Below are 12005 nucleotides of genomic sequence, written 5' to 3' on the forward strand. Positions count from 1 at the left end.
GCTCGAAGAAACGAAATAAAAAGTCGCCGTCGCTTTTGCTCGAATATTTTCCAAAGGCGCTTGCTGTCGAAGAAAAAACTGAATTCTTATACCTAATATACTGTATTATATATTGTAACTTTGTTGTGCACCGAATTCTTTCTTCAATTTTTTCGAAGGAACGTGCGTAACTTAATCGAAAAAACAATAACGTACGACACTTTTAGAATCTAGAAATTTTTCTACTCAATATTTGCAAAAAAAGAGATGATGTCAGGATACAGTGACATTAAATTTTGCGGAGATAAGCAAGCCGCAATGCTTTGGAATTGTGATTATTCCCGCCTCCCCTTTCTATATAACATATACATATTTATATCGAACCTCAACGACATTTGAATCATTCTGCGTTGTGGACAAGAGAATGTAGAGAAATGAAAATGAAAGCGCTTCGATCGCCTCAACTCCCGCAATTTTTATATATTTTATGATAATAATAATGATAACAATGATGAAAATAAGTATAAACTCTTGAAACGAACGATGAAACCTTTTTACGTTGTTCCATCGCCTGTAAGACTCTCAAAGTACGCTAGCGCATAGTAATTTATTTTCACTGTTCGAACTTAAGCTCATCGAATATTTAGAGCCTACTGAGACTAGGGACATCATATCAAACATGCAATCAAGTATTCAATAAGAGATATAGAATTTACACAGATGACATATGTGTCAAACTAGAAAAACCAATCTTTCTCTCTTGCTTTTTCTTCATAAATTATACTGTATGCATCTTTGAAAACCAATATCTAATCGGTATCTGTATTTCGTTCATAATATCATTCTTATATCTAAACTCTTAACAAATTCATGTTATTTTAAAAATATTATAAATCGTTAATAAGTATTGTAATAGTAACTCAAATAAGCAAGAGATACGAAGGAGAGGTGGATAGAAAGAGTGTACGGTATCTTACTCGATCCTGAAAAATGATGAATAAAATTTTTTTTAGCACTGCGTGTCATAAGTCCGCACTTATGTCACGCCTATCAGTGGCATAAGTAGTCCATTAATTCACCGTGCTTATCACCCACGCTACGCTCGGGCGCTACTGCACGATGAAAAAATGGACTGCTAATGCCATGGATAGGCGTGACAGCGGACTTATGTCAGGCAGATGCTATAAAATATTGTACGATACACGTGTCATAAGTCGTTCTTCATGGCACGGCGTTAAGCGCACTCGCTGCGCTCGGGAGCTTATACGAAAAATGCCGACGTGCCGTAAAGTACGATTTATGCCACTAGTATCGTAATGTACTTTATATATTATAATTTTTTTAAATAAAAATGTGTTGCATTAGATAGATGTTGGAGCGTAATTTGTAATACTTATGATATTCACATAAAAGAACTACTTTCATTTGTAAAAAGTTGCGTTATAAAATTTATTTTATATTTATTATAGGAATAACTACTACGATTTTTGTAATAAATTGAATAAGAATACCTTTGTGAACGTTCCATTTTTTTCGTTTCCATTAAATTTATTATACTTTCTATTCGTCTGTGAAGTAAAAGAGCGTTTACATTTACATATACATACAATTTTCAATCACATTTTTCTCTTAATACACTCGTATGAAAGTTTGTAAATCATGCATTGTGATATTACTGTACGTGTAGTGTATGTAACCTATCTTGTAACATTGTTACAATTACAGTTCTGTAACGAATTTAACATTCGACTTTCCATTTTTACTTTGACATTTCTATATTTATCTTCACGTCTTCATATCGAATCTATTGTAATAAAAATTGTGAAATCGACTGATAATTCTGCGATTTTATTAATCATTTTCCTGATATTTTCCCACAATAACTAATAAATCAAAGCGAGTTTAGAAATTTGAATAATAATTAACAAAAAAGATAGAATCACTATTCGAAAACAAAAATAGATCAACGAATTTTGATAGTTTTTTTATCCACTCATATCGTAATGCACGATTATTAATATTTTGAAAATGTCTCAACTTTGTAGGGAAGAAGAAATAGTATATTGTGCAACTAGGGGGGGGGGGGAGGGCGATTTCTAACGAGGGTGAGATTTGAGCACGAGTTGGAGTTGAGGGTGCCGAAAGCGTCCGAGACGGAGACGAGTGCTCAAATTCACCCGAGGTAGAAATTGCCCCCCCCCCCCCCCTTGTTGCACACTGTACTTTTTTTAACAAGTGCCTGTAAAGACCCGTTTTCATGCATATAGAGTGAATGGTAAGTTGCGCATTTTGAGTCGTAAACCACTCTCTTTCAAAAAATACCAATATTTTTCAAAAATTTTCAAAAATTTGATTATTTTTTAGTGTTTTTGAGTGTTTATGAGTAGCGGGAGGGAATAGCCATTCTCTCCCGCTGCAGCGGGAGAATGATTCCCTCCCGCACGCTCGAAATGAGCAGCTTAGCATTCACTTTGGAGGCATGGAAACGGGTATTTTTCATGCACGTGTTAAGAAAAATCTGTTTTTCAATTACCAAAAATTGTCGTAAAACAAAAAACAAAAAGCTTATAAGTGAAAAGAAAAGGGGTTCCTTTCCTTGATTCAGGAACATTACATTGACATTTATTAGTTTTCATAAGTAAATTCACGTGGTACTATAACAACAATTTACCTAGAAGATAGAAAAATTATCAAAAATTCGTTTCTTTATACTTATGGTTAATCAACATGTTTACAAAGTGACATTGTAATAGATAAATGACAACTCTGGCAATTGTAAGTACCTACTTCACGCTATCGCTTAACTTCAAGCTTATAACCTTTGTATTTTGATTTCTTTTTAGTTATGAACGGTAATGTTACATATTTTGAAAAGTATGTAGTTGCACCTTGTCCTAGTCGAGATTATTATGGCGTAAAAGTATTTCAAAACATAGTGAGTAATGAACACATTAATTTTTAACTGACGCGATGTTTATTATATGTAATATAGATCTACTTTTCGAATTAGGTTACTCTATGCTTGTGGAAAGTGTCTCATGGACCTCATCTGTCTCCTGTCATTAAAGAAATTAAATTTAGCGATTTCAACGAAGATAAATTGCTCAAGGACGAGATTGGCCATATTTTTGGTATACTCAATCATAATAAGTATAATTAAAATAGGTATTACTCTTGCTTGTACTTTGATGTACTCTAGGTCCAGCTGTCTTGGGATACCTTGAACAAGTAACTTCGAAAGGCGCTAATACTTTGTTAAATTTACCAAGAGTGATTATTGAAAAACTAGTGAGATACTTGGATTTAACAGATATTTCGAAATTGTTGTGTACATCGCGTATTAGCAGTGAGGTATTTTTGTTATTCGTTGACAATTTTATTTGAAGTGTTTATTAATCATAAATACAGTAAAGTTGAATAACCTCTACAGATCTTCAATACAAACTCTATTTGGGAAATCTTGTATAAAAGCTCAAAAGAAATCCCAGAGTTATCAGAGATGGAAAAAGATTTGGGTGCGAGTCGAGGTTTTCGGAAACTTACGAAGGATCATCACCTTCGCAACGTGTCGAAGAAAAATTTGAAAGAAATAGATGAAAAGTTACTATACGCGAAAAAAATGGAAAGAAATGATGCAATACTGAGATCAGCAAGTGTAAGCATTCCGAAAACCACGATGCGACGTAACGGCGATAAATCTTCTTCCAATAAGAAATACAGTATTGAAAGCAACTCAAAACAAGTGCGAAAACCACTCAAGTCGTCGATTAAAGACTTCAGCAAGAGTAAAAGCTTTGACTTACCAGCGCAACCGTCCATATTCATAGACAGTCGAAATTTTAGTGAAAAGCAAGGAGCAGACGAAGGTTACAAAAACACGAAATTCACAGAGCAAGCAGTTGCGAAAGCTAAGATCGAAAGAAAGGATAACGAGTTGGCTAAGTTTCAGTTTATTAACGAGAACGACGATAAAACCGAATTAGTGTTGCAGAAAAATTACTTAAAATCAGCGATTGTGCATTCGAATTTGAGCGACATCGATTTGCAAGATGCGACGAATAAAAAGTATGAAGTACCAAAAAGTCTCAGGAGCATTTTAACAAAGCAATCGTGTTACAACGAGGCAAGAAATAAAACGCCAGAGCCGCGAACGTCGAAAAGTTCGAAGAAAAAGCTCTCGAAATTAGGCGGTGCTTCCAACTTGAAGACTTTGACGAGCTCAGCAAAGAAGACTGATGATCTGGAAGAAAGCGGAATGTCTTACTTGATGAAGAAGTATTTGGCAGCGAGCGACGAAGTGGCCAGAAAGTTCTCTGAATGCGAGCGTTTGGCGCACTCGACGAAGAATTCAGGCATTCAAGTAGATATGAAAGAAAAATCGGAACGAAAACTGCTGAAGTGTGCAGCGCCAGCAGCGAAACAAGCGCAAAGTCGGAGTGGCGGTGACGGCGCTAATATTTCAACCAAGCTGCAGAGATCTTTTTAAAAAAGCTAATGTTTTGGAAAAGTATGCTGTTCGAATTTTCGTCCTAAATATAAAATTTTTAATCTGCTCACTTCTAAATTCAGATGTACAATGTCAATTTTTTCAAATAATGAGTTACTTCAACTCGTCATCGGCAAATATGAAGCTTTCTTTAGAGTTTCGATAAGAATTACACAATCAAGAGGAAAAGCGAGATCGGGCTCATCCGATGCGAAGCGGTCTCTTCGGAAAAGCTCACTGCGTTACAGCGCCTAGAGACATTTGCTCCGCGTTGGTTCTCGTCATTTTCTCTCCATCGCTCGCAGAAAGCCTGCATTCGCGAGCCTGCGCAGTGTGCAATTCCGCGAAGGCTCTCTACCTACCGTGCAATCCGCGAGAGTGGCGGCGCGGGCGCATGCGACGGAGAGACACACAGGAGTACCAGTCGGAGAGTCAGCAGTAGCGGCGGCGGCATCACATCTCCGCGAATTGCACATACTCTGTCTCGCTTTCAGTTCGTATAGCGCGCGATGTCGGCGGCTTGAATCACGTGGCACTCGAGTTTCCAGCGGCCAAGACCGATGCAGTGAGAAGAAAATGTGCCGCCCGTGGCCGTCGAGCTCTCGGTGAAGTGAAGTGCTGTGTGCGCACTACCGCGCGTTTCCACGTACTTGTACATATATATATATATATATATATATATATATATGCGTACACGCAAAGGCGAGCGAGTGCCAGTATAGTACGCGTTTCCACGTACTTGTACATATATATATATATATATATATATATATATGCGTACACGCAAAGGCGAGCGAGTGCCAGTATAGTGCCTCCCTGTCTCCGTCTCGTGCAGTGGCCTCGCGCGCGCAGCTATCTCTCTCGCGCCCCCTTGATGTGAGCGCAGCAGCAGCAGCCGCGAGCGCAATGGCGAGTTGTATTAGAAACAGAAACTCCACTCGACATTGCGAGTAAGTTCACTGGTCGCTCTGGTTTTTGGGTGGCTTCGCTCGATTTTTCTGGCGAGGCTTTTCTTCGGGAGTCGCCGTTCGTGCTAGCTACTGTATCGCACTATTTTGTCCGAGAACGACGGAGGCGGTAGCACGAGACCCGCTACGCGAGAGCCATATCGATCGGATATTGCCTGTGCATTAAGCACGTCGTCAGGCGCACTTGTATATTATTGTATACGTTTCATTCCTCGGTATCGCTTTCGCTCACGGGGATTGCGTTAACTTTGCGCTCCTATTGTGCTTTATAATGAGCGTTTATCTACGTCGACGTTGCTAAAGCTCGAAATATCGGTTATTTAACAAGGACAAATTCTTATTCGTTCTGTTGCGTGGAGACATTTTTAATAATTACGCGTTACAAAAATACGGAAGATTTTATTTTTCAGATTTAAGTACTCGATGCCGCGCTCGCGTCTCGCAACAATATTGCAGAGCACGTTTGTCTGCTCCGAAACGGAAGAGCGCGTCGTGAAACGGTATGCTACGATTGGCGAACGTTTTCTTTTTTCTCATTGCGATTTAAATTAGCGGACCACAGCCTTCAGCTCTGTAAATGAATAGATTTGCTGGTTTAGAAATTACAATCGCGATCAATTGTAACAGACCACAGTCCACAGAATAGTTTTTCTCCAATGATACGATCTAAGCTCAATTCGAAACCGTATCACCTACAATAAACTCTAATTATACAACTCGTGGTAACAGTTGTTTCTTATTTTTAGCGAAGCCATCGACGATGATAACGATGAAAAGGACGACACAAAAAGGTATGGTTTAATATTCGTAATTTAAAATAATGTACCGATTTCGTGCAAAGAATTTATTTTTACCATCAACTTTTAACACAACGTTTATTTATTTTCTAGGAAATCCCGAAATCTAAGTGAGAAGAAACGGCGAGACCAGTTCAACATGCTAGTTAATGAACTAGGTAGTATGGTTAACACTAACACAAGGAAAATGGATAAATCGTCGGTCCTTAAGTCAACAATACTTTTCTTAAAAAATCACAATGGTAAATTGATGATGGAGCCAGGTCAACCATTTCTTATTTTCATCATGATTAGAATATTACATTTATTTACTGTAATATTTCATCGATTTGATTTTAGAACTTGCAGTAAGATCAAGAACTCACGAAATACAAGAAGACTGGAAGCCTTCCTTTCTATCAAACGAAGAATTTACACATTTGACGTTAGAGGCTCTCGATGGTTTTATTATGTTGTTCTCTTTATCCGGCCGAATATTTTACGTTTCTGAAAGTATAACTTCCCTTTTGGGTTACCTTCCAAGTGAATTAACGAATACAACTATCTATGAAATTGCTTTGCAAGAGGATCAGTCTCATCTATACAACACATTAGCTAATGCCAGCAATACGAGGGATCAAAATAGTATTAAAACAGGTATTTTGATATTCTATTATGTATTATGAAAAATATACTTATCTTTAAAAAATTTTCCTTGTTCAACCACAACATTATGAAAATTTTACAGAGCATCAAGTATCATTTACATGCCACATTAAGAGAGGAGGTTTGGACTTCAGAGAAGAGCCAATTTATGAACTTGTGCAATTTATAGGATATTTTCGTTAGTATTTATTATTAGAAAAGCATAATAAAATTTTTTTTTCTGCCTTTCACTGATAGAATGTGGTTGCCACCCTCGCTTTACACAGGCGGCAACTTTCATGTTTATCTGTAGTACTCTTCTTTTTACCTATGACACACGATGCAACATTTATTTCTTATGATTTAGGTACAGGCAACGACGCTGATGTTGATAATATGATACCAAATAATAGATTTGGTAGTTGTGCCACTGGAGAAACAAAGTAAGGCTTATTTATTTATGTATTTTTTTTTTCAATTGTAAAAAGGCTGAGACCGGCGATGACGGGACCAACACCGGAGTTGTTTACTTGCATATCTAATACGATCACAAACAAGCATAAGTAGACGAGTAGACATTTGAAGATTTTATTGTTAATTTTTTTTTATTTATCCGACCGATGACAAAGTGAAGTTTTTAATAAAAATTTGCATTTTTTCACAGAACTGTTTTTGTATGCACTGGACGACTTCAAGTACCACAATTAATACGTGAAATGTCTGTTGTGGATAATACCAAAACCGAATTTACCTCTAAACATAGCTTAGAATGGAAATTTCTTTTTCTGGATCATCGGGCACCGCCAATTATTGGATATTTGCCGTTTGAAGTTCTCGGAACATCTGGTTACGACTACTACCATATAGACGACCTTGACAAAGTTGTCACGTGTCATGAATCTTGTAAGCATTTTTTTAGTATTAAAAGTTTGAAAAAAAATTAAGAATGATGCATTCAGATAAAACATGATGATTTCATCACTACAGTGATGAAAAAGGGCGAAGGTACGTCGTGTTACTATAGATTCCTTACAAAAGGCCAGCAATGGATTTGGCTGCAAACCAGGTTCTACATAACGTATAATCAGTGGCACTCCAACCCTGAATTCATCGTATGCACGCACCACGTTGTCAGCTATACAGACGTGGTCAAACATTTGAGGATACAGGAAGACGAAATGTCATCAACAAAACGACCCAGTGTATGAAAAATCATTTTTTTTTTTAAGAAATTTGTATCATTGTTAAGTACAAACAAGTGACTTCGGACACAGTCTACGCGCTTTTATTCTCATCATTTTTTTTTTCTATAAATTGTCACATTTTGTGTGTATTGGGAGTTTAAAGTTGTAATACGCCCTCTGGTGGATGCGACTTTATCGCCGCCATATTTGATATATATATAGATATACTTGCAATGTATAACTAGCAACTTTGTCGCCGCCATTTTTCTGACCTGAATTACCTTTATACTCACAATGTGTGTTTGTAGTAGATGAGACGTTGCGCATTTTGAGTCATGCACATATCTTTCCCAAATTTTGATTGCAATAAAAATTGCAAAAAATACAGAATTTTCAACATATTTTAAAGTTTAACTAACTTAGAATAGTGGTAAAAAATCATTATTACCTTTCGCAAGTTTGAAATGAAGAACTTTTCATTCTCTTCGGATGTTAAATATCAATCCTAATTTTTTTAGTAATGATATTAGTCATTTAAATTGTTAATATAATATTTCAGAATATTTCAAGTCATATACGCATATCATCTTGGTCGGCGAAATCTTCGAAAACTTCGCGACCAGCAGCGGTGCGTTCACTACTACGGCATCAAAGTGATGAATCCGATTCAACAGCAGCAACAGTATGTTCCAAGAGCTCTCAGTCTTTTCAATCAATGCCGCAGTCAGTCCCAAAGACAAAGATAGCTCCAACCAATAGCTTGACAAGTTATAAGCCCATCATGCCAAGCAATGATAATACGTCAACGGACACTCAACCCCAGCAGCAAACACATCCTGCTTATCAACAATCGCAGCCACAACAGCCGCAACAGCCACAAGAGCAGCAACAGCAGGATCAGCAAGCGGCACAAAAAATGAAAGTAGAGCAACAGCATTGTTCTGATTTTGTGGAACCTACACAATTTTCAGCCGAACCAATGGAAACGGTTGTCGGTGGTTCTTACTCAGGAACGACGGATCCGTCATTGATCACACTGCTACAAACGACCGAGGTAATCTATACTTCATATATGTATTTTGTGAAAAGTACACTCTCTAATTAAAAATAAATCGCTTTGTATGTCTACACTCTCTTTTCAAAGTTTCCACGAACTTGCGTTGAATTAGTAAAGAAAAATACCATTGCGATCTACATTCCTTCCGATTGACCTGAAGTCATGATAATTGTTTACAGATGCGTCATCAGCCAGGCTTAGTGATAACACCAGTGCAAAATCAAATTCAGGATGAACTGCAGCGAAAGCATGAGGAACTCCAGCAGTTAATTGTTCACCAACAGGAAGAGTTAAGAAGAGTATCAGAGCAATTATTGATAGCTAGATATGGAATGTTTTCACCGTTACTTAATGCAAGTATTCAAATTTAATATTTGCAATATCTCTCAATTTACAAACTTTATCGAATCATTATGTTAATAAGAAATGTATGTTCATTTTATATTTAAAGATGGGAGTACCGTACAATGCAAATCTATGCCAACAACCTACTCATTGTTCAAGTACTCCAAATCATAGTGTGCCAGGTGTAACTGCATTAGCGGTGCCAATCGCACTTCCACTAAATATTGTACCTCCAGAACTGTTTCCTCATTCCCCATCAGTAAATACAGTCTTGAACACGTCCATATCAGACCACAGTAATGTCATCCAGATGATGACTCCACAACAACAACAACAACAGCAGCAACAACGACAACAGCTACAGATACGACCTCATCAACAGTTAACCCAACAGCATCAACCAAAGGAGCAGACAACGGATATCATTGCCTTCCAAATGTGCCAACAGAACGACCTACTTTAAGAAAACCTTAACACGACATCTAATCAGCAACATAGATCAACCCGAAATTAGAGATTGAAAAATATTTAAAAGTTAAATTGTGGGTGCTTGTGATATAAAATGCAGTGGTTACAAAATTTTATAATTTTTTTCACGAACTACTTATTTACGTATATATTAACTTATTGAAAGATAACTACATCACATTGTGCAACTTTTATTACAAGAATTTTTGTTCAAAGTGGAACTTTGTAGTGTTTAGACAATGAAAAACAATTGAGGTGCATCGTTACGTGGTTGTGAAAAACTTAATTGTGTCGAATTCTGCAACGATTTTAGTGTTTTTTTTATTATACTGGTGCTTTAATTGTCGTGATTCAAAAAATATTTTGCTGTTGCCTTCGTCATAAGGTAGTTGAATCAACTCATATTATAGTTTATTTAAAAAAAAGATATTTTTGTAGATAAGAAGAGCCGTTCGTATGGATTGCATACTATTTGAGTAAATGAGAGATAGTGAATTAAGAAATATTATATTGTTATAAGTAAAATTTATAAACATGAGAGTTCGTATAGTGTTATTAATGTGGGTTTATTCTCATGAAATAATGAGATCAATTCATACAAACTATTCAATTGTTTAATGTGTTATAATTTAATGAGCTTACTTGCAGAAACAATTTTGCTATTAAAATTTTTTATTTCTAGAGTAAGATGTAAAATATAGTACATTTCGATATGAGTAAGAGAATATGATTTAGTCCTGTGTGAGCGAAGTGAATGCGAAAAAGTACTATTTTATCGTATCTGCCTATCCTAAGTCCGATATGTCACAACTACCTGTGTGACAGAGAGAGAGAGAGAGAGAGAGAGAGAGAGAGAGAGAGAGAGAGAAAGAGAGAGAGAGAGAGTACAAAATTACTAAAACGAGTAAAGAAATAAAACATATTATACGTATATACTGTACGATAGAAATAATATGAATATATAAATTATACTTACTTTTTAGCTTTTTCATTTCTCAAATAAAACCATACTGTATTTCTTGATAGTACGTACATACTCTACCGTTAGTGAATAAGTATACATTAATTTACATTAAATCCAATTGTTATTTAAATGTTCAATACTTAACGATTTTCCATGAAGAAACATTTACATTTGAAATCTAGCGTCGGTTAACAACGAAAATTTAATCGTATCTTAAAATTCGAAATTAAAAGATGTTTCAAATGTTAATGCATAGAAAGTAAGCTAATTTTAATATTCTAATCTTAATCTAAAGTAAAAAAACGTGTGCAAAAATATACGGTTGGATGCTAATAGCCGTTAACTGTTTCGTTGTAAAAATGAATAGACGCTATTTTTGTCTATATTATAAGTACAAGCATTTGTTCATACTATACGATTTCTAAACCTTAATTTTATTTATCTATCTATGTATATTTATAATACATTTTTTGATTGATTTGACTTTTTAATAATGTTAAAATTCTCAAAAGATTGATACGCGCATATAGAAAAAACAAATAATTTATATTTTATGAACAAACAATTGATGGTACTATTATATTGTATGGACTTTTTAATTATACTGCAAAATTTCGTTACTGAATAAGTTTTGGAATTTTATATGAAAATGTATAGTAATTGTTAATGATGCCTTTCGTTGAAAATTATAAATAACTTCTAAAAAAACGCAAAAGTAACTAAATAGTACATTGTGGAACAAGGGAAGAAAATAAGCTATTTCTAGCGAGAATGAAGTGTGCAGCGCAAGGAGTAGACAAGTGCTGAACACGTTACCCGACTCCGAAACAGCTTATTTTTATGTGTTACACACTGTATTTTTCAACAAAAACATTAAAGGGCCTTTTTTATGCTTAAAGATTGGATGTTTATCGAGTATTCCGAGTTTTGCACAATGTAGCTGAAATATTTCTTTATTATTTGCTTAAAATTGAATACATACTTCTTTATTTATAACTAATTAAATACTTTGATATTTTTATCTTAACAAATAACCGTAAACATCTTTCTTCTAATATATTCATGAAATTTGTGCAAATTTACAAAAAGACATCAATTGCGAGAAAAAAATAGTTTATAGCACAGTATGGCTA

The 12005-nt window shown here is 35.5% G+C and overlaps 2 protein-coding genes across 3 annotated transcripts; both read left to right on the plus strand.

Moving 5' to 3' along the window:
• The first annotated feature begins 2755 nt into the window (after positions 1 to 2755).
• LOC100678270 lies at positions 2756 to 4543 on the plus strand. Its single transcript, XM_003428010.4, has 4 exons — positions 2756 to 2914; positions 2990 to 3110; positions 3179 to 3330; positions 3410 to 4543. The coding sequence occupies exons 1-4, from the start codon at positions 2825 to 2827 to the stop codon at positions 4463 to 4465; spliced, it is 1419 nt and encodes a 472-aa protein (XP_003428058.1). The 5' UTR covers positions 2756 to 2824; the 3' UTR covers positions 4466 to 4543.
• Positions 4544 to 4849: 306 nt separating this feature from the next.
• On the plus strand, positions 4850 to 10883 carry LOC100114103 (circadian locomoter output cycles protein kaput). Of its 2 annotated transcripts, none has more exons than XM_031922764.2 (11): positions 4850 to 5415; positions 6180 to 6224; positions 6324 to 6493; positions 6570 to 6866; positions 6958 to 7053; positions 7222 to 7297; positions 7519 to 7757; positions 7842 to 8056; positions 8598 to 9092; positions 9275 to 9448; positions 9547 to 10883. In XM_031922764.2, the coding sequence occupies exons 1-11, from the start codon at positions 5372 to 5374 to the stop codon at positions 9901 to 9903; spliced, it is 2208 nt and encodes a 735-aa protein (XP_031778624.1). In that variant the 5' UTR covers positions 4850 to 5371; the 3' UTR covers positions 9904 to 10883. The 2 variants fall into 2 exon arrangements, with proteins under 2 accessions (XP_031778624.1, XP_032452987.1); XM_032597096.1 differs by having other exon boundaries at positions 4851 to 5070; positions 6324 to 6472.
• Positions 10884 to 12005: the final 1122 nt, after the last annotated feature.

The sequence above is a fragment of the Nasonia vitripennis genome, chromosome 2 (assembly GCF_009193385.2).
Source record: "Nasonia vitripennis strain AsymCx chromosome 2, Nvit_psr_1.1, whole genome shotgun sequence".
Taxonomy (NCBI): Eukaryota; Metazoa; Arthropoda; class Insecta; order Hymenoptera; family Pteromalidae; genus Nasonia; species Nasonia vitripennis.

What these genes read in the sequence shown, in the direction of transcription:
- LOC100678270 (XM_003428010.4), top strand. Translation starts at nt 2,825, where the DNA reads ATGAACGGTAATGTTACATATTTTGAAAAGTATGTAGTTGCACCTTGT. An exon ending in CGAGATTGGCCATATTTTTG is followed by an intron (nt 3,111 to 3,178) that starts GTATACTCAATC and finishes GATGTACTCTAG; the next exon opens with GTCCAGCTGTCTTGGGATAC. An exon ending in CATCGCGTATTAGCAGTGAG is followed by an intron (nt 3,331 to 3,409) that starts GTATTTTTGTTA and finishes TAACCTCTACAG; the next exon opens with ATCTTCAATACAAACTCTAT.
- LOC100114103 (XM_031922764.2), top strand. Translation starts at nt 5,372, where the DNA reads ATGGCGAGTTGTATTAGAAACAGAAACTCCACTCGACATTGCGA. An exon ending in TCAAAATAGTATTAAAACAG is followed by an intron (nt 6,867 to 6,957) that starts GTATTTTGATAT and finishes AAAATTTTACAG; the next exon opens with AGCATCAAGTATCATTTACA. An exon ending in CACTGCTACAAACGACCGAG is followed by an intron (nt 9,093 to 9,274) that starts GTAATCTATACT and finishes AATTGTTTACAG; the next exon opens with ATGCGTCATCAGCCAGGCTT.